Source organism: Grampus griseus (assembly GCF_964374135.1).
Source record: "Grampus griseus genome assembly, chromosome: 7".
NCBI classification, from domain to species: Eukaryota; Metazoa; Chordata; class Mammalia; order Artiodactyla; family Delphinidae; genus Grampus; species Grampus griseus.
The window spans coordinates 65,596,542-65,618,097 of NC_139001.1; the positions used below are offsets into that span (position 1 = coordinate 65,596,542).

At 37.6% G+C, this 21,556-nt stretch overlaps 1 protein-coding gene across 1 annotated transcript in view; it reads left to right on the top strand.

Moving 5' to 3' along the window:
• LOC309825378 (sodium channel protein type 1 subunit alpha) overlaps nucleotides 1-21,556 on the top strand; it is a gene marked incomplete at both ends in the record, with an annotated part of 93,855 nt that overhangs the window by 24,063 nt on the left and 48,236 nt on the right. Inside the window, 10 exons of the mRNA XM_082658920.1 lie at nucleotides 632-695; nucleotides 1,262-1,403; nucleotides 2,017-2,223; nucleotides 3,761-4,045; nucleotides 12,409-12,789; nucleotides 14,047-14,179; nucleotides 14,982-15,220; nucleotides 16,625-16,798; nucleotides 18,410-18,766; nucleotides 20,296-20,778. Of these exons, the coding sequence (XP_082515046.1) occupies nucleotides 632-695; nucleotides 1,262-1,403; nucleotides 2,017-2,223; nucleotides 3,761-4,045; nucleotides 12,409-12,789; nucleotides 14,047-14,179; nucleotides 14,982-15,220; nucleotides 16,625-16,798; nucleotides 18,410-18,766; nucleotides 20,296-20,778 (2,465 nt within the window). The remainder of the gene's footprint in view (nucleotides 1-631; nucleotides 696-1,261; nucleotides 1,404-2,016; nucleotides 2,224-3,760; nucleotides 4,046-12,408; nucleotides 12,790-14,046; nucleotides 14,180-14,981; nucleotides 15,221-16,624; nucleotides 16,799-18,409; nucleotides 18,767-20,295; nucleotides 20,779-21,556) is intronic.

A 21,556-nucleotide genomic window follows, 5' to 3' on the forward strand; every position in this document is an offset into this window, starting at 1 on the left:
ATATGTAGCTGTTTTGAGAAAGCAAAGAAATCCCTGTCATTCTTATCTACTTTTACGGAATGAAGTTTTTTTTTTTTTTTTTTTTTTTTTTTTTTTTTTTGTGGTACGCGGGCCTCTCACTGTTGTGGCCTCTCCCGTTGCGGAGCACAGGCTCCGGACGCGCAGGCTCAGCGGCCATGGCTCACGGGCCTAGCCCTTCCGCGGCATGTGGGATCTTCCCGGACCGGGGAACGAACTTGTGTCCCCTGCATCGGCAGGCGGACTCTCAACCACTGCGCCACCAGGGAAGCCCCCAGAATGAAGTTTTTATTTTTCATGAGGAGGGTAAAAAAACACTGATACCTTTTAAAATACTATGTTAGTACCTGTGATTATCACTAATTTTACATTCATAAAGAAAAAATGCTTTGTACTATTAACTAAGTATCCAATCTCCTTAATATAATATCTAATATTTAGAGGGAATAACACTTGTGCCTTTGAATAAATTATATAATGTATTTAAAACTATAATATATTTAAAATTATATTAATGTACTTAAAATTATGAACTTTAAAAGAGCGGCCTGATCTTATTCTCATTTTGCAATGTCATGCAAATATTCATCATGTGACTTTTTTTCCTAAACAGGATATCATTATTTTCTGGAGGGTTTTTCAGATGCACTACTGTGTGGAAATAGCTCAGATGCTGGGTAAGACAATCGTGTGTGTGTGTGTGTGTGTGTGTGTGTGTGTGTGTGTGTGTGTGTGTGTGTGTGTGTATTTTCTCTTTTTTTATACAAACTGACAGATAACAGCCAAGTAACTTTATTCATACTAATTTGCTATAATTAAGCTTATTTATAAGGTGAGGGATTATTTAAATATTAGACAAGCTTTCATGTTTCATAAAACAAGAAGTTATACTTTAGCTCTAATGCTGTTTCCCTTAGATGAGTATATGTGAGCTATGAGACAACTCTGGATTATCCATGGTAGGAAAATGAACTAGACATATGTTAACACACTAATTACCAACAGAAAATAGTTTTGTAAAATATAACTAGAAATGCTATGTAATATTTTAATGATGACATCAAGTGGATAGTAAAATTATGTTAAGTCAAAAGTTGGGAAATGTATTAATTGCTTATTTATCATACTTTTATCCCTTGAAATAGCAAATCTTCCTGGCTAGACAATATCATAAGTATAGCACGCTACCAGAATAAAAAGACAGCAGAATTTCTTACAATACTTTCTTTTGCCACATTTACAGCCAATGTCCAGAAGGATACATGTGTGTGAAAGCTGGTAGAAATCCCAATTATGGCTACACAAGCTTCGATACCTTCAGTTGGGCTTTTTTGTCCCTGTTTCGACTGATGACTCAGGACTTCTGGGAGAATCTTTACCAACTGGTGAGAACCTGAAGAGACACATATTGTGTTTAATTGGAAGTATATAAGAAAACCAGCTTAGTTATGAAATCCAAATCAATTACCCTATTGATTATAACACATATTAAGCATAGCAATGCCAGGAGCAGCAATTCTCTCTCATTTCCCCTTGGCTCAAAACCTATTTCCCACCCTTCCCAGACACAGATCCTCCTAAACAGAAGGCATATATTCCCCTCAACTCTGTTTACCCGCTCAAGTATCATCCTTCAGGTGGCAGGTGATGAAAATGAATAAGCAGATGTAGAAGGATAACTTTGGTCTCTTCCTTAACTTTATTCAAAGCCTCAGCTCTTTGATGGAGCTCTCCATGGTACTTTATTTGACTCTGCTTTATTCCTGATAAATCCAAGAATTCCCTCCTACACATCAGAATGTTGAATGCATGAGTTAGGGGAGAAGGAAGAGGATGATGTTAGAGAAACAGACAGTCAACGAGGTAGGAGGGGCTGTGAACGTCATAATTATTATTCATATCAGAGTCCTATAAGACACACAGTAAGTTGGAGACAGGTAAAGCCACCCGTTAGTGAAATAATATTGAAAAAAATAATTCTGGTCTTCTTATTTTCAGACATTACGTGCTGCTGGAAAAACATACATGATATTTTTTGTGCTGGTCATTTTCTTGGGCTCATTCTATCTAATAAATTTGATCCTGGCTGTGGTAGCCATGGCCTATGAGGAACAGAATCAGGCCACCTTAGAAGAGGCAGAACAGAAAGAGGCTGAATTTCAACAGATGCTTGAACAGCTTAAAAAGCAACAGGAAGCAGCTCAGGTAAATTCACCAAATCAACTCAGGTAAATTCACCAAATCAAATATGTCCTGTCTCATGGTACAAACCTTCTTTATTGTTTTGGTTGTTACAAAAATACTGGAGAGAAAGTGAGAGATAGATAATTGTTTGTACTTAAGAGAAGCTGATAGTATAGGGGATTAGTAAGGATTTCTACATTGTTTTCATCATCTATAAGTCATTTAGTTTAATTATTCTAAGATGTTTATGATATGGACCACAATAGAACTCTCTCATGCTATTTTAATCATCTTAAAATTTTTAGAATACAAGGGAAAATGTGATTTTGGGGTCTTCTCAGGTGAGAAACTTACTGAATGAGTATACTGGCATTAGAAGAAAATCCTAAGAAATCATCTTTTCTTAGAAAAAAGTTTATTGGTTATTATATAAAAAGATGTTCATGTGGTTCTTAGAAGATTGTCTATTACTTTCTTTAACCAAAACTATGTTGTCTTTTAATGTGGTTGCTTAATTGCCTTTCTTACATAAATAAGAAAGCGATTGACTATTGTAATGTTCTCTGATACAGCAGTATCCAATAAGCATATGAAAGTCACCAATTTTTATGGAGATCGGGGAACCTAAGAATTACTTGTTCTTATAGTGAGGTGTCAGTACTCACAGTACAATAAAATGCCCTTCTTATCCCTTCCATCTTTCCTTACTCTTTCCGTTCAGCATCGAAACTCACTGTCTTTACTAAAGAAGAAAGTTGTTTGGGGAATATTAATTTATTTGCAAGAGTCCTTGTATTGAGAGTACTCTTGGAACAATGATAATCATCAAAAAGTGCCAACCTAGGGCTAGTACAAGTTGTGATCAAAAAGCATTGTTTTCATTCCATGACCATGTGGCCAGCAAGAACCAGTGCCGAATTAAAGAAGTTGGGGATGGTCTTTGGAGAACTGAACATCTTGTCTTGCTTAGCCGAAACTTCTGACCCTCCCTTCTCCAGTCTTCTGAATAGAGTATTGTGGAGGGGTAAGGAAGGGATTTTATCACCTTCCATAAATTTTATTGATAATATTGTGAGAGTATTGGACAACCCTGTTTCAATAACTGGAAAGAGGATCTCAGCTCTTTATCTCATTCCTCCTATCTTTGGATTAGACCCCAAGTTACTGATCAGCTTTTCTTCCATGCTCCAGTTTTTTTTCAGTGGAAAAAAAAAAAAAAACAGTGCTAATTAGATACCAATTTTTAGAGTAAATCAAATCCCAAAAGTAATATGAATTTATGTTCTTGTTATTGTCTGATTGATCCTTTTGAATGTGCAGTCTGTAAAACATCATACAAATGTAATCAATGTTAGCACAAAGAAAACCAAATTAACTCTAAAAGCCTTTATTAGATGGAAAGAAAAAATTTTTCTTTTATACTTGCAGAGTTTCTTCGATGTAAGATTAGCTGGAGTCAACTAAATTATTTTTAAAATGCTTTGCAAATACTTTAGCTATTTTTTTAAAGGTAAAGTCTTCTCTAGTTCCATGCTAAGACCATTTCTCCTCAATGTAGCAGGCAGCGGCTGTAACTGCCTCAGTGCATTCCAGAGAACCTAGTGCAGCAGGCGGGCTCTCAGACAGCTCATCTGAAGCCTCCAAGTTGAGTTCCAAGAGTGCAAAGGAAAGAAGAAATCGGAGAAAGAAAAGAAAACAGAAAGAGCAGTCTGGTGGAGAAGAGAAAGATGACGATGAATTCCATAAATCTGAATCTGAAGACAGCATCAGGAGGAAAGGGTTTCGCTTCTCCATAGAAGGGAATCGGTTGACATATGAAAAGAGGTACTCCTCCCCACACCAGGTATGGCACTGCTGAGTTAAATGATGCATGGATGGAAATTAGAATACTGAAGAGAGGAGTAGGAATTAAATACAACTTATGAATTTTTTTTAATCTTTATTGGAGTATAATTGCTTTACAATGGTGTGTTAGTTTCTGCTTTATAACAAAGTGAATCAGTTATATATATACATATGTTCCCATATCTCTTCCCTCTTGCGTCTCCCTCCCTCCCGCCCTCCCTATCCCACCCCTCTAGATGGTCACAAAGCACGGAGCTGATCTCCCTGTGCTATGCGGCTGCTTCCCACTAGCTATCTACCTTATATTTGGTAGTGTATATATGTCCATGCCTCTCTCTCGCTTTGTCACAGCTTACCCTATCCCCTCCCCATATCCTCAAGTCCATTCTCTAGTAGGTCTGTGTCTTTATTCCTGTCTTACCCCTAGGTTCTTCATGACATTTTTTTTTCTTAAATTCCATATATATGTGTTAGCATACGGTATTTGTCTCTCTCTTTCTGACTTGCTTCACTCTGTATGACAGACTCTAGGTCTATCCACCTCATTACAAATAGCTCAATTTCCTTTCTTTTTATGGCTGAGTAATAGTCCATTGTATATATGTGCCACATCTTCTTTATTCATTCATCCAATGATGGACACTTAGGTTGATTCCATCTCCGTGCTACTGTAAATAGAGCTGCAATGAACATTTTGGTACATGACTCTTTTTGCATTATGGTTTTCTCAGGATATATGCCCAGTATTGGGATTGCTGGGTCATATGGTAGTTCTATTTGTAGTTTTTTAAGGAACCTCCGTACTGTTCTCCACAGTGGCTGTATCAATTTACATTCCCACCAACAGTGCAAGAGGGTTCCCTTTTCTCCACACCCTCTCCAGCATTTATTGTTTCTAGATTTTTTGATAATGGCCATTCTGACTGGTGTGAGATGATATCTCATTGGTAGTTTTGATTTGCATTTCTCTAATGATTAATGATGTTGAGCATTCTTTCATGTATTTATTGGCAATCTGTATATCTTCTTTGGAGAAATGTCTATTTAGGTCTTCTGCCCATTTTTGGATTGGGTTGTTTGTTTTTTTGTTATTGAGCTGCATGAGCTGCTTATAAATTTTGGAGATGAATCCTTTGTCAGTTGCTTCGTTTGCAAATATTTTCTCCCATTCTGAGGGTTGTCTTTTGGTCTTGTTTATGGTTTCTTTTGCTGTGCAAAAGCTTTGAAGTTTCATTAGGTCCCATTTGTCTCTTTTTGTTTTTATTTCCATTTCTCTAGGAGGTGGGTCAAAAAGGATCTTGCTGTGATTTATGTCATAGAGTGTTCTGCCTCTGTGTTCCTCTAAGAGTTTGATAGTTTCTGGCCTTACATTTAGGTTTTTAATCCATTTTGAGCTTATTTTTGTGTATGGTGTTAGGGGGTGATCTAATCTCATACTTTTACATGTACCTGTCCAGTTTTCCCAGCACCACTTATTGAAGAGGCTGTCCTTTCTCCACTGTACATTCCTGCCTCCTTTATCAAAGATAAGGTGACCATATGTGCGTGGGTTTATCTCTGGGCTTTCTATTCCTGTTCCATTGATCTACCTTTCTGTTTTTGTGCCAGTACCATACTGTCTTGATTACTTTAGCTTTGTAGTATAGTCTGAAGTCAGGGAGCCTGATCCTTCCAGCTCTGTTTTTCTTTCTCAAGATTGCTTTGTCTATTCGGGGTCTTTTGTGTTTCCATACAAATTGTGAAATTTTTGGTTCTAGTTCTGTGAAAAATACCAGTGGTAGTTTGATAGGGATTGCATTGAATCTGTAGATTGCTTTAGGTAGTAGAGTCATTTTCACAATGTTGATTCTTCCAATCCAAGAACATGGTATATTTCTCCATCTGTTTGTATCATCTTTAATTTCTTTCATCAGTGTCTTATAATTTTCTGCATACAGGTCTTTTGTCTCCTTAGGTAGGTTTATTCCTAGATATTTTATTCTTTTTGTTGCAATGGTAAATGGGAGTGTTATCTTGATTTCACTTTCAGATTTTTCATCATTAGTGTATAGGAATGCCAGAGATTTCTGTGCATTAATTTTGTATCCTGCTACTTTACCAAATGCATTGATTAGCTCTAGTAGTTTTCTGGTAGCATGTTTAGGATTCTGTATGTATAGTATCATGTCATCTGCAAACAGTGACAGCTTTACTTCTTCTTTTCCGATTTGGATTCCTTTTATTTCCTTTTCTTCTCTGATTGCTGTGGCTAAAACTTCCAAAACTATGTTGAATAAGAGTGGTGAGAGTGGGCAACCTTGTCTTGTTCCTGATCTTAGTGGAAATGCTTTCAGTTTTTCACCATTGAGGATGATGTTGGCTGTGGGTTTGTCATATATGGCCTTTATTATATTGAGGAAAGTTCCCTCTATGCCTACTTTCTGCACGGTTTTTATCATAAATGGGTGTTGAATTTTGTCAAAAGCTTTCTCTGCATCTATTGAGATGATCATATGGTTTTTCTCCTTCAGTTTGTTAATATGGTTTATCACATTGTTTGATTTGCATATATTGAAGAATCCTTGCATTCCTGGAATAAACCCCACTTGATCATGGTGTATGATCCTTATAATGTGCTGTTGGATTCTGTTTGCTAGTATTTTGCTGAGGATTTTTGCATCTGTGTTCATCAGTGATACTGGCCTGTAGATTCCTTTCTTTGTGACATCCTTGTCTGGTTTTGGTATCAAGGTGATGGTGGCCTCGTAGAATGAGTTTGGGAGTGTTCCTCCCTCTGCTATATTTTGGAAGTGTTTGAGAAGGATAGGTGTTAGCTCTTCTCTAAATGTTTGATAGATTTGCCTGTGAATCCATCTGGTCCTGGGCTTTTGTTTGTTGGAAGATTTTTAATCACAGTTTCAATTTCAGTGCTTGTGATTGGTCTGTTCATAATTTCTATTTCTTCCTGATTCAGTCTTGGCAGTTTGTGCATTTCTAAGAATTTGTCCATTTCTTCCAGGTTGTCCATTTTATTGGCATAGAGTTGCTTGTAGTAATCTCTCATGATCCTTTGTATTTCTGCAGTGTCAATTGTTACTTCTCCTTTTTCATTTCTAATTCTATTGTGTTGAGTCTTCTCCCTTTTTTCCTTGATGAGTCTGGCTAATGGTTTATCAATTTTGTTTGTCTTCTCAAAGAACCAGCTTTTAGTTTTATTGATCTTTGCTATCATTTCCTTCATTTCTTTTCCATTTATTTCTGATCTGATTTTTATGATTTCTTTCCTTCTGCTAATTCTGGGGGTTTTTTGTTCTTCTTTCTCTAATTGCTTTAGGTGCAAGGTTAGGTTGTTTATTCGAGATGTTTCCTGTTTCTTAAGGTAGGATTGTATTGCTATAAACTTCCCTCTTAGAACTGCTTTTGCTGCATCCCATAGATTTTGGGTCGTCATGTCTCCATTGTCATTTGTTTCTAGGTATTTTTTAATTTCCTCTTTGATTTCTTCACTGATCACTTCATTATTAAGTAATGTATTGTTTAGCCTCCATGTGTTTGTATTTTTTACAGATCTTTTCTGTAATTGATATCTAGTCTCATAGCGTTGTGGTCGGAAAAGATAGTTGAAACAATTTCAATTTTCTTAAATTTACCAAGGCTTGACTTGTGACCCAAGATATGATCTATCCTGGAGAATGTTCCATAAGCACTTAAGAAAAATGTGTATTCTGTTGTTTTTGGATGGAATGTCCTATAAATATCAATTAAGTCCATCTTGTTTAATGTATCATTTAAAGCTTGTGTTTCCTTATTTATTTTCATTTTGGATGATCTGTCCATTGGTGAAAGTGGGGTGTTAAAGTCCCCTACTATGAATGTGTTACTGTAGATTTCCCCTATTATGGCTGTTAGTATTTGCCTTATGTATTGAGGTGCTCCTATGTTGGGTGCACAAATATTTACGATTGTTATATCTTCTTCTTGGATCGATCCCTTGGTCATTATGTAGTGTCCTTCTTTGTCTCTTCTAATAGTCTTTATTTTAAAGTCCATTTTGTCTGATATGAGAATTGCTACTCCAGCTTTCTTTTGGTTTCCATTTGCATGAAATATCTTTTTCCATCCCCTTACTTTCAGTCTGTATGTGTCTCTAGGTCTGAAGTGGGTCTCTTGTAGACAGCAAATATATGGGTCTTGTTTTTGTATCCATTCAGCCAATCTGTGTCTCTTGGTGGGAGCATTTAGTCCATTTACATTTAAGGTAATTATCGATATGTATGTTCATATTCCCATTTTCTTAATTGTTTTGGGTTCATTATTGTAGGTCTTTTCCTTCTCTTGTGTTTCTTGCCTAGAGAAGTTCCTTTAGAAGTTGTTGTAAAGCTGGTTTGGTGGTGCTGAACTCTCTCAGCTTTTGCTTGTCTGTAAAGGTTTTAATTTCTCCATCAAATCTGAATGAGATCCTTGCTGGGTAGAGTAATCTTGATTGCAGGTTTTTCTCCTTCATCACTTTAAATATGTCCTGCCACTCCCTTCTGGCTTGCAGAGTTTCTGCTGAAAGATCACCTTATGGGGATTCCCTTGTGTGTTATTTGTTGTTTTTCCCTTGCTGCTTTTAATATGTTTTCTTTGTATTTAATTTTTGACACTTTGATTAATATGTGTCTTGGCATATTTCTCCTTGGATTTATCCTGTATGGGACTCTCTGTGCTTCCTGGACTTGATTAACTATTTCCTTTCCCATATTAGGGAAGTTTTCAACTATAATCTCTTCAAATATTTTCTCAGTCCCTTTCTTTTTCTCTTTGTCTTCTGGAACCCCTATAATTCGAATGTTGGTGCGTTTAATGTTGTCCCAGAGGTCTCTGAGACTATCCTCAATTCTTTTCATTCTTTTTTCTTTATTCTGCTCTGCAGTAGTTATTTCCACTATTTTATCTTCCAGGTCACTTATCCGTTCTTCTGCCTCAGTTATTCTGCTATTGATCCCATCTAGAGTACTTTTAATTTCATTTATTGTGTTGTTCATCATTGTTTGTTTCATCTTTAGTTCTTCTAGGTCCTTGTTAAATGTTTCTTGCATTTTGTCCATTCTATTTCCAAGATTTTGGATCATCTTTACTATCATTATTCTGAATTCTTTTTCAGGTAGACTGCCTATTTACTCTTCATTTGTTAGGTCTGGTGGGTTTTTATCCTGCTCCTTCATCTGCTGTGTGTTTTTCTGTCTTCTCATTTTGCTTATCTTACTGTCTTAGGGGTCTCCTTTTTGCAGGCTGCAGGTTCGTAGTTCCCGTTGTTTTTGGTGTCTGTCCCCAGTGGCTAAGGTTGGTTCAGTGGGTTGTGTAGGCTTCCTGGTGGAGGGGAGTAGTACCTCTGTTCTGGTGGATGAGGCTGGATCTTGTCTTTCTGATGGGTAGGTCCATGTCTGGTGGTGTGTTTTGGGGTGTCTGTGGCCTTATTATGATTTTAGGCAGCCTCTGTGCTAATGGATGAGGTTGTGTTCCTGTCTTGCTAGTTGTTTGGCATAGGATGTCCAGCACTGTAGCTTGCTGGTCGTTGAGTGAAGCTGGGTGCTGGTGTTGAGATGGAAATCTCTGGGAGATTTTCACCGTTTGATATTATGTGGAGCTGAGGGGTCTCTTGTGGACCAGTGTCCTGAAGTTGGCTCTCCCACCTCATAGGCACAGCACTGACTCCTGGCTGCAGCACCAAGAGCCTTTCATCCACACGGCTAAGAATAAAAGGGAGAAAAAGTGGAAAGAAAGAATTAGTAGAAGTAGAAAGAAAGAAAGAAAGAAAGAAAAGAAAGAAAGAAAGTAGGGAGGGAGGAAGGTGGGAAGGAAGGAGGGAAGGAAGGAAAGAAAGAAAGAAAGAAAAGATAAAGTAAAATAAAATAAAGTAAGATAAAATATAATAAAGTTATTAAAATAAAAAAATAATTATTAAAAAAAGAAAAAATATTAAAAACGAAAAATAAAAGGAAGGATAGAGCCCTTGGGACAAATGGTGGAAGCAAAGCTATTCAGACAAAATCTCACACAGAAGCATACACATACACACTCACAAAAAGAGGAAAAGGGGAAACAATTATAAATCTTGCTCTCAAAGTCCACCTCCTCAATTTGGGATGATTCGTTGTCTATTCATGTATTCCACAGATGCAGGGTACATCAAGTTGATTGTGGAGCTTTAATCCGCTGCTTCTGAGTCTGCTGGGAGAGATTTCCCTTTCTCTTCTTTGTTCTCACAGCTCGCGGGGGCTCAGTTTTGGATTTGGCCCCTCCTCTGCGTGTAGGTCGCCGGAGGGCGTCTGTTCTTCGCTCAGACAGGACGGGGTTAAAGGGGCCGCTGATTCGGGGGCTCTGGCTCACTCAGGCCGGGGATAGGGAGGGGCATGGAGTGCGGCGCGAGCCTGCGGTGGCAGAGGCCAGCGTGACATTGCGCCGGCGTGATGTTGCACCAGCCTGAGGCACGCTGTGCATTCTCCCCGGGAAGTTGACCCTGGATCCCGGGACCCTGGCAGTGGCGGGCTGCACAGGCTCTCGGGAGGGGAGGTGTGAATAGTGACCTGTGCTCGCACACAGGCTTCTTGGTGGCAGCAGCAGCAGCCTTAGCGTCTCATGCCCGTCTTTGGGGTCTGCGCTTTTAGCCGCGGCTCGCGCCCGTCTCTGGAGCTCCTTTAAGCAGCACTCTTAATCCCCTCTCCTCACGCACCAGGAAACAAAGAGGGAAGAAAAAGTCTCTTGCCTCTTCGGCAGGTCCAGACTTTTCCCCGGACTCCCTCCCGGCTAGCCATGGTGCACTAACCCCCTGCAAGCTGTGTTCATGCAGCCAACCCCAGCCCTTTTCCGGCGCTCCGACCGAAGCCGAGCCTCAGCTCCCAGCCCCGCCTGCCCCGGCAGGTGAGCAGACGAGCCTCTCGGGCTGGTGAGTGCCGGTTGGCCCTGATCCTCTGTACGAGAATCTCCCCGCTTTGCCCTCTGCACCCCTGTTGCTGTGCTCTCCTCCGCAGCTCCAAAGCTTCCCCCCTCCGCCACCCGCAGTCTCCGCCCGCGAAGGGGCTTCCTAGTTTGTGGAAACCTTTCCTCCTTCACATCTCCCTCCCACTGGTGCAGGTCCCATCCCTATCCTTTTGTCTCTGTTTATTCTTTTTTCTTTTGCCCTACCCAGGTACGTGGGGGTTTCTTGCCTTTTGGGAGGTTTGAGGTCTTCTGCCAGCGTTCAGTAGGTGTTCTGTAGGAGTTGTTCCACGTGTAGATGTATTTCTGGTGTATCTGTGGGGAGGAAGGTGATCTCCACGTCTTACTCTTCCGCCAGCTTCCCGGAAGCCCAGCCAAAGCAATCTATGTATTATTCTTTTCTGATAATTCTTTCAGTGTATCCCTTCTGGCTTTGTGCAAAGCGATTCTTTGTTTTGTACCTCGCCGCTGCTGAGCTCTACAGATCCCGCTCCTTCCACACAGTTCGCCAATTCCGCGGGCCTTACTCAACTTATGAATTTTTATCAACTGAATTGACTGCTGTGTTTATTATATTTAAACCTATCCTTTCTGTACATAGTTATGAGAAAATCTTAGTTTGCACAGGTAAATCTACAGTGGGGTGTAGTTGAGATAACACTGCATTGAAAGTCAGGGGACCCAGATTCTCACCTGAACCTGTCTGCTGGTACTTGTTGTAACTAATGACATTTCATCTTTCTGGTCTGCAGCCTTTTTAATGAGAAAAAAAATTGTAGATAACTGATCAGTAATCTATAACTCGTTGGTTATTTTATATTGTTTTTTCATCCCTGCTTTATAAACTATCATGCATGCTTCTGAAAATATTAGTCATGGTATACTTTATCAAAAAGCACATCACTCTGAATTTCAGAAGTCTTCAAGTTCCAACAACACTGTGCCTTTTAGCTGAAACAAGAACAATAATTAATTTAAAGTGATTTTAGAAAGATGGACTAAAACAATTTGTGAAAAGTGTTAGAATTTCTTGAAGGGAAAGAGCAACAGAAACAAATGTGCCCCTGTTAAGGTCATGCTACTGATATTTATTGAGTGTTTACCATGTCCATAGTAAGGTACTAAAGATGCTTCCTTTTGAATATGAAATATGGTGGTTCAGGGTTTTGTTTTTCAATATCTTTAAGTTGCGATCTATCTCCCCAGTCATTAATCTCAAGGGCTAGAAATCGTCTCTTAGAAAAGTAATTTCATTTAATCCGAATGCACATAAAACGAGAATGTTAATCAAAAAAGAATGAGTCACATTCTGTTTTGAATGCTGAAGTCCCCTTCAACTTAATCTTGCAAAATAAAAGCACATTCCAAATGGCCATATTAATATTATTTTATTATTATTTGTTTTTGGTTTCAAACTTTTAGTCTTTGTTGAGCATCCGTGGCTCCTTATTTTCTCCAAGGCGAAATAGCAGAACAAGCCTTTTCAGCTTCAGAGGGCGAGCAAAGGATGTGGGATCAGAGAATGACTTTGCTGATGATGAACACAGCACCTTCGAGGATAATGAAAGCCGCAGAGACTCCTTATTTGTGCCCCAACGACATGGAGAGCGACGCAACAGTAACCTGAGTCAGACCAGTAGGTCGTCCCGGATGCTGGCCGTGTTTCCAGCTAATGGGAAGATGCACAGCACTGTGGATTGCAATGGTGTGGTTTCCTTGGTTGGTGGACCTTCAGTTCCTACATCGCCTGTTGGACAGCTTCTACCAGAGGTGATAATAGATAAGCCAGCTACTGATGACAATGTAAGGAAGTTTTAAATAGTTCAGGCATGGCTGGCTCATTATTGCTGCACCAGCCAGTGTTTCTACAGAATGGAACCCCTTGAGAATGATACCTGGTTGGTCAAGCTGTGAATGCACCTGCATCTTTTAATATCTTTAAGAGAGTATCCAACTAAAACTTAAGGCTTCAGCACCTTCTTGCATAACACCTGAATGCATTTACTTATTAAACGTGCTAAGGATTAATTAAACACAATAGTAAATGACTGCTTCCAGTTGGAGGATTTGCTATATACCCATGCTGAACTTAGACAGCAGGACATCCTCTAAAGCTCTGGTGTAAGAGTAAATGAACGATTCTTATGTTTAACTGTAAATGGTGTATAATAAATCTTTCCAACGGATTCTTCAATATAGCTCTGCTTTAGTTTAGAAGATTTTCGAGAACACTGTGCCTGAATAGATAGCTTCAATATTATCTTAAAATTTCTAGTACTCATATTTGTCTTACTAAAAAGAAAATGCTGATATAGGTCTTCTCAAAACTAATCTGAATGAAGAGACACAAATAAAAATATTAATACAGGCAGATAAAAGAATTGTCTGTGTACAAAGTTATGTTATGTGTTTGTGAATGTGTACCCAGATGAGGAATTTCTAAACATATGCTGCCTCTTATTAGACTTGGAAATACATCAGCATGGTGAGGCATGACTAAGTCAGAATTAGATGACTTATTGCTTTGGTACCCTGGATGAAACTGTTGTCCATGCAGCATGTGTTGTTATTTTTTTAACATACAGTTTGTGTTGTCAATGATCATCTATGTCTTGTGTCCAGAAAATGAGATGGCAGCTACGAGTGTTGTAATTATTTGTACTTCTTTAAAAATAAAGGGCTACCTTCTCAACATAAAATGCCTTGATCATTTAGATGTCATTTCAAATCACTACCTTTTACTATTAGTTCAGAAATAAGGAAATTGTTAAATATGTCTCTCACAAATTTATCAATCATATCCAAATTACATTATGTCTCATAAAATTATGAAATCAGAGGGTAAAAAAAAACAACTGTCAGTTTTTGCTGTATGAGTAAATGGTTAACAGTTTGGACATTCCAGGCTAATGATACAATAAGTCAGCAATGTCTGCCATCACCAATTAACTATGAACGTGCATGTCGCATGTGTTTCATGAATTTCACAGCGTCACATTGGTTGTTCACTTATCATATTGCTCAAGTTAATCATTTAATACATTAGCATTTTCTTTACAGGGAACAACCACTGAAACTGACATGAGAAAGAGAAGATCAAGTTCTTTTCATGTTTCCATGGACTTTCTAGAAGATCCTTCTCAAAGGCAAAGAGCAATGAGCATAGCCAGCATTTTAACAAATACAGTAGAAGGTTTGTAACAAATTCCGTTTCCGTTTCAGTTGTTTTCACTGAGCTTATATTGTCTCATTCGAAACGAATGTCTCTGTGAGTTGGAAGCAGTGTATTCTAAAGAGAACGTAACAGGTCTTATTTAAGAGTTATTTGTTATACTTACTCCTGTATTCTAGAAGCTTTAAAAAAAGTTACTTAAATTCCGTGATATTGAAACTAAAGAATGTATCCTGTGTGTGGCAACTCCTTGAAAATGCAGAATAAAGCATTTCTGTTAGGGGTTTCTAATCCCATTAGTCATGGTGTTCCTCTCTTCTGTTCCACTTAGCGTAGGACTTCCTAAATACTCTCAAGATTGGAGGGGAGGAGTGGGTCATTCTCACAAAATAAAAACAAATTAAAAAGATGATTCTTGGCTCTACCCTATCTCTCTGTCCTATGTCTTATAGCCTGAGGATGACACCATAGCCAGACATTAACATAGGATTACACACAGTCTACACTACTCCAACCCATATTCTTATTGAGACTTCATTTAAAAGACCATTCACTTAAGGCAAAGTATGGAACCACAGGATCAATGCATAAGAGAAGAAAACCATTCTTTGCTACCTCTGTTCTATGTTTATGTGTGAAGAAATATTTTGGGCCGTCTAAAGATTAAATTGTATAGTTTTTTTAAATCAAGTATAAAAGAGGTTGACTGTTGCAAATGGAAATGTGTTGGTTACTAAAAAGAAGTCTAGTCGATTTGAAAGGAATATATGTGTGTAAAAATATCTTTTGGTGGTTGGTTTTATTTATTTTTTTTTAAATCTAGAACTTGAAGAATCCAGGCAGAAATGCCCACCCTGTTGGTATAAATTTTCCAACATGTTCTTAATCTGGGACTGCTCGCCACATTGGTTAAAAGTGAAACATATTGTCAACCTGGTTGTGATGGACCCATTTGTTGACCTGGCCATCACCATCTGTATTGTCTTAAATACTCTGTTCATGGCCATGGAACACTATCCCATGACGGACCATTTCAATAATGTGCTTACAGTAGGAAACTTGGTAAGCATATTGGAAGGTAAATGTGTTCAGTCTTCAAACTTTCTGTTTGAGAAACTCTTTACATTTAATAACTTACAGCAGTCTTTCCACCACCCTTTCTACCTCCTGACTCCCAAAAGATGGGAATTATATCTATCTGGATATATCCTACTTTTGCCAAAAATAACAGCCCTTAAGATCAAAGCAGAAACTGGGAAAGAGAGCAATAGGCACAGGCCTACAGTACTACTTGAAAAGTCAATATTGTTATTTATAACTATTTAAAGCTACAGAAGCAGTCCATAGTTTAAGGACACACTTTTTGAAATGATGTTATCACAGTTTCCCTCCCTGTAGAAGGCTAAAATAAAATTACAGACCTTTTTATCTTGCTTAGTCATCATCATTATAAGCAATAGTTTAACAACTCAAAAATGTCTCCAGCTTTTCCACTTCCAGGATCTAGGTAGACCATGTATTGTTTAATCCATCTATTTTAGATCAAATCCATAAACTATTGAAAACGTCCAGTATATTTTGTGTATTATATGATTAACAGTGCCACTTCTGGTGAAGGTTGCCATTAAATTCTTTCTCTTCTGTGCTTAAAAACCATAAATTATTAAAGTGTTTGTCTGTTGACTCAACATAGGAATATTAGCTTTTATTTGCTGAAAGAATGGTCTCTAAAATAATGTATGCATTTTCCATAATATTTGTTTTAGGGTTTAAGGTTTTTGATGGTGGAAAGCAAAACATGTAAAGCATCCTGAATTATAGTATTTCTATTTTTAAAGCTTTAGTATTTATATAAGTTTAACCAAAAAGTTTGTTCGGATTTTTCTGTAAGATGTTACATAAGAGGATTGGCCAACCCAATACTATGGAAGTAAATTAATTTTTTTCATGTGCATAACAAATACTGATAATAGTAATGCACATATTATAATATAGTTACATATGTATAATGACAACTATCTGATTAGAGGGAAATGTGAATAAGCTTATAGATACATAAAACTGTTTATGGGAAAATCTTGTCAGTAGCTGTGCTGTATGAAGTCTGAAGGAAAATGCAGTTTGATGTGATGGAAAGAACACTGGTTAAAAATAGATTTGCTCTCAATCCTAGTTTTGCCGTTTTCTAGTTGATATTCGGCAAATCATTGCACCCATCTGAAGACCTGTTTCCTCATCTGTAAAGTCATGGTTATAATTCCTGCATTATGTGTTTAATAGCGTTTCTGTTGAGGATAAAATGAAATAACTTATATGAGAGCTTTTCATCAACTATAAATTACTATGCAAATGTAAGCTAGTAATATAATCATGACTAGTATAAACATTTTGTTCTAAAAGCAAATATTATGTCATTCCACTTTATCATTATCTGATGGAATTAGAGTAACTTTGTTTTGATCTTAGGTTTTCACTGGGATCTTTACAGCAGAAATGTTTCTGAAAATTATTGCCATGGATCCTTACTATTATTTCCAAGAAGGCTGGAATATCTTTGATGGTTTTATTGTAACGCTTAGCCTGGTAGAACTTGGCCTGGCCAACGTGGAAGGATTATCAGTTCTCCGTTCATTCCGATTGGTAAAACAAAACAAAACAAAACAGCACAAAGACAAAAACCTTTCCAACAAGCATCATAGGTTTTATATCATAGGTTTTACCACACACCATTAACATTTTAAGTTTTTGTGTGACATTTGCATTGTCAAAAACAGTCCCTAAATGGAAAAAAAAATTGTTCCCACTTATTTAGAAAAAACTTTATTGCAAAATCCTAGTCACATAAAGTTTCATATATTGCTCAGTTACCATTCTGACTAATTATTGTTTCTAGATATGACTATAGTTAATATTTCTGGATCTAAGAAAATATTTTAATGAAAATGTATCACATTTTAATAGGGCTTTGAAAATATAAACACCCTTATATAGTGGTGGATGACAATCAGATATAAGATGTGCATGTAGAAACTCTTCCTAATTCTACCTCTGGAAAATATGCTCCTTCCCAAAATCAGACAAGAGAAATCTGTAGGATTACTTGTTATGTCCACTGATTTACATATATGTCCTTGCAAATCAGGGAAAGAATTATAAAGTCATGGGAAGTATTCCAGGTTTTTAAATGCAGGTACATCTAGCTATGTCAGTGCTCCAAAGGAGCATTATGAATAATAAACACTTTTCTCTACTTATAGCAGGGCTCAATGTGATGGTACTTTGCATGCTATTGACAAATGAGTATCTTTGAGCAGAGATCACTGAGATCACATGTTAATATTAGTGTCAGGCCTGGTATGCCTTACAACCACCTTCACAAAACAAATTAAGGACAGTTGGTCCCCAAGTAATCATTAAAAATTCACTCTCAGGGAAATTGATCTCAAGGTTAAAATATAGAAGAATCAGATTCTTCCTAGGGGGAGTCCAAAAATTAGCCATGCACCTGAAAGTCATCAAGGGCAGGGCAGATGTAAGAGAGTCTTTTTGTTTTGGTTTTTTTGTTTGTTTTGTTTTGTTTTTAGATAAGAAGCTCCCAATGGGAAGACCTTTACTTCTTATTTGGTAAAGTGCAACATTTGCTCACAGCTCTCTGTCCTTGATAGATTAGGAAACGTGTCTTGGAGTAAAGATAAACACTGACACAAAGACATCCAGACAGCCTGCTCTCCATGCCTTTTGCTTAGGAGAGTGGTGCTATGACAGTGCAGTGGCACCAGGTCATTTCTAATTGGTTAAGGTCCAGAGGTGGATGGATTTAAAAGTTTGGAAAGCAAAGTGCAAGAATGCAAGGTGGCTCTTGCATATTTCCCCAGTGAAGATTGGTAGATTGTAAGTTCTTCAGTCAGTAGTGGGTAGATTGTAAGTTCTGCAATCAATAGTGGTCCAGGATATCCACTAGCTTTTTTTTTTTTAATCTCTTTTGTTATAGATATATCTTTCTTATTGAGTTATGATTGATATAACATTATATTAGTTTCAGGTATACAACATATGATCCAATATTTGTATATATTACAAAATGATCACTACAGTAAGTCCAGTTAACATCCATCACCATGCTTAGTTATAACATCTGCATAGCAGATGTTGTAAGAAATTCAATTTTAATCACTTCTTAGTAAAGCTCAATATATGTAATGCTTTTAAAGATTGATCATAATAATATACATTATTTTTTTAATTTTCCAGCTCCGAGTTTTCAAGTTGGCAAAATCTTGGCCAACATTAAATATGCTAATAAAGATTATCGGCAATTCAGTGGGGGCTCTGGGAAATCTAACCTTGGTGTTGGCCATCATCGTCTTCATTTTTGCTGTGGTCGGCATGCAACTCTTTGGTAAAAGCTACAAAGATTGTGTCTGCAAGATCTCTAGTGACTGTCAACTCCCACGCTGGCACATGAATGACTTCTTCCACTCCTTCCTGATTGTGTTCCGAGTGCTGTGTGGAGAGTGGATAGAGACCATGTGGGACTGCATGGAGGTCGCCGGTCAAGCCATGTGCCTTACTGTCTTCATGATGGTCATGGTCATTGGAAACCTGGTGGTATGTACCCATTTAAGAAATGTGTTTCAGAAATACACTAAGAGCATAATGAAATGATGACCATTTTGTCCAAAACAAAGACTATGATTATTAATTTTAATATCAAAGTATCAAAGTCTATTACCTTTGACACACTTACAGTCTCACTTTGACAACATAACCATATAGCAGTGACCATACAATATTTATACTCAACTCCATTTTGTCAATCATTTCATGTGAATTCCAATAGAGTATCATATTGAAGACAGGCCTAGTAGGAAATGTTGGGAACATTTCATAAATTCAGATCCAAGGAAGGGAGAAGTCTGAAGAATAAACTTAGAGAAAGCCCAGTCTTACTTGACAGTATAGTACTAAAAAGTGGTGCCTTTAAATGTTCCTAGTTATTTCCCCTTTTCCTTGCCCCTTCATGGTAGTTAGCATTCAGTCACTGTATGTCATATGGCAGATGCGTGAACCAACCTGGATTAACCAATCCTTTAGTGGCTCTATTAACCAAACAAAAGTTGGCTAATGATGCCTGAGATTACCCAAATGGAGTAACTGATCAATCTTCTCTCTTAAGTTTGGAACATTACTGTTATAGTACAGAAATATATAATATACTCCAAAGGATATATACATTAATATTACAGTCTCATGGAAATATTAGCGACTGATTATGAACAGTTGCCTAATTAGTGAACAGTGGAGTATGAGAAATGCAGTAGATCAAGAAAACATGTGTTGATGCCTATGTTAAGCTCATAATTCTCGTTCTGGGTCATAATGGTTATTTTTCAATTAATATCCAATTTAATATCTCTCTTCATCAAAAAAAGAAACTAAAATGCATTTAAAGGCATAATTTTAAACACTAACGAATTTTAAGTTTAGAACTCTTATATAGAACATGTATAAATCTTGTTTCTTATATTCATACAATTTTAAATTTAGTAAAACCATAGGTCAGCTCATTCAGCATCTTCATTTTATAAGTAGGGGAACTTGAGACCAACAGAAATCATGTCTTTGCCCATGGATGAACAGTGAAGTAGCTATTGAACCAGACCACAAATTCAGATCACCCAATTTCTTTTTTTTTTTTAAATTAATTAATTAATTTATTTTGGCTGCGTTGGGTCTTCATTTCTGTGTGCGGGCTTTCTATAGTTGCAGCTAGCGGGGGCTACTCTTTGTTGCAGTGTGTGAGCTTCTCCTTGCAGTGGCTTCTCTTGCTGCAGAGCATGGGCTCTAGGCACACGGGCTTCAGTAGTTGTGGCGCACGGGCTTAGTTGCTCCACGGCATGTGGGATCTTCCCGGACCAGGGATCGAACCCATGTCCCCTGCATTGGCAGGCGGATTCTTAACCACTGTGCCACCAGGGAAGTCCCTAGATCACCCAACTTCTGATCACTGTGCTGTGGTGTTTCTTGTCTAGTTGTTAGAACTTATAGTTTCCTCCACACTTCGAGAAATAAGTGATCTCAATCTGCTCTTCTTCACATTGGGGTGAGATTATAATGATGTTTGTATTATTTTTAAGGTCCTGAACCTCTTTTTGGCCTTGCTCCTGAGCTCATTTAGTGCAGACAACCTTGCAGCCACTGATGATGATAATGAAATGAACAATCTCCAAATTGCTGTGGATAGGATGCACAAGGGAATAGCTTATGTGAAGAGAAAAATATATGAATTTATTCAACAGTCCTTCATTAGAAAACAAAAGATTTTAGATGAAATTAAACCACTTGATGATCTAAACAACAAGAAAGACAGTTGTATGTCCAATCATACAACAGAAATTGGGAAAGATCTTGACTATCTTAAAGATGTAAATGGAACCACAAGTGGAATAGGAACTGGCAGCAGTGTTGAAAAATACATTATCGATGAAAGTGATTACATGTCGTTCATACACAATCCCAGTCTTACTGTGACTGTACCGATTGCTGTAGGAGAGTCTGACTTTGAAAATTTAAACACAGAGGACTTTAGTAGTGAATCAGATCTGGAAGAAAGCAAAGAGGTAAGATTTTATAGATGTGGGTGGGTATAAATGTATATGTGTATACTTGTATTATATTGCCTGTATTTATGATTATATATTCTCCATGTAGAATATTTTTGCCATCATATAAAATATTTTTTCATTGAAGAACCAAAGATTTAAGCTCAGTGAGGTGATTAATAAATTGAAGAATAATATATGTATAAGTTTTCTCATCCTAAGTAATGGATATTTGTTAGATAATGAATGAATGAATGATCCAAGAAATGAACAAGCATCATCAGATTTAATCCTTGTAATAACCTCAAAAGGATGTGTTATTTTTCTAACTTTTCAGATAAGAAAACTAGCTTAGGAAGTTTAAGATCATGTAGCTAATGAGGGAGTATAGCTGAGAATTGAATTCATAATCTTTGTTTATGCATTCTGTATATCTGACACCATACTCATTAGCTCACTTACATGGAAGAGAACTGAGCAACAAGAAATAGTCTATGTCATTCCTCCGATTAAAATTACACTGATCTGCATATTAATCTTCCAGGCTGCCATAACAACGTACCACACACTGGGTGGCTGAAACAATCAAAATGTATTTTCTCACATTTCTGGAGACTGGAAAGTCCAAGGTCAAGGCGCTAGGAGGGTCAGTGTCTGGGGAGAGCTCTCACCTTTGGGTGTGGATAGCTGCCTTCTGTGTCCTCATTTGGCCGTTCCTCAATGCATGGGCATATGGATAAATAGCTCTGGTCTCTCTTCTTCTTATAAGAGCACCAGTGCTGCTGGATTAAGATTG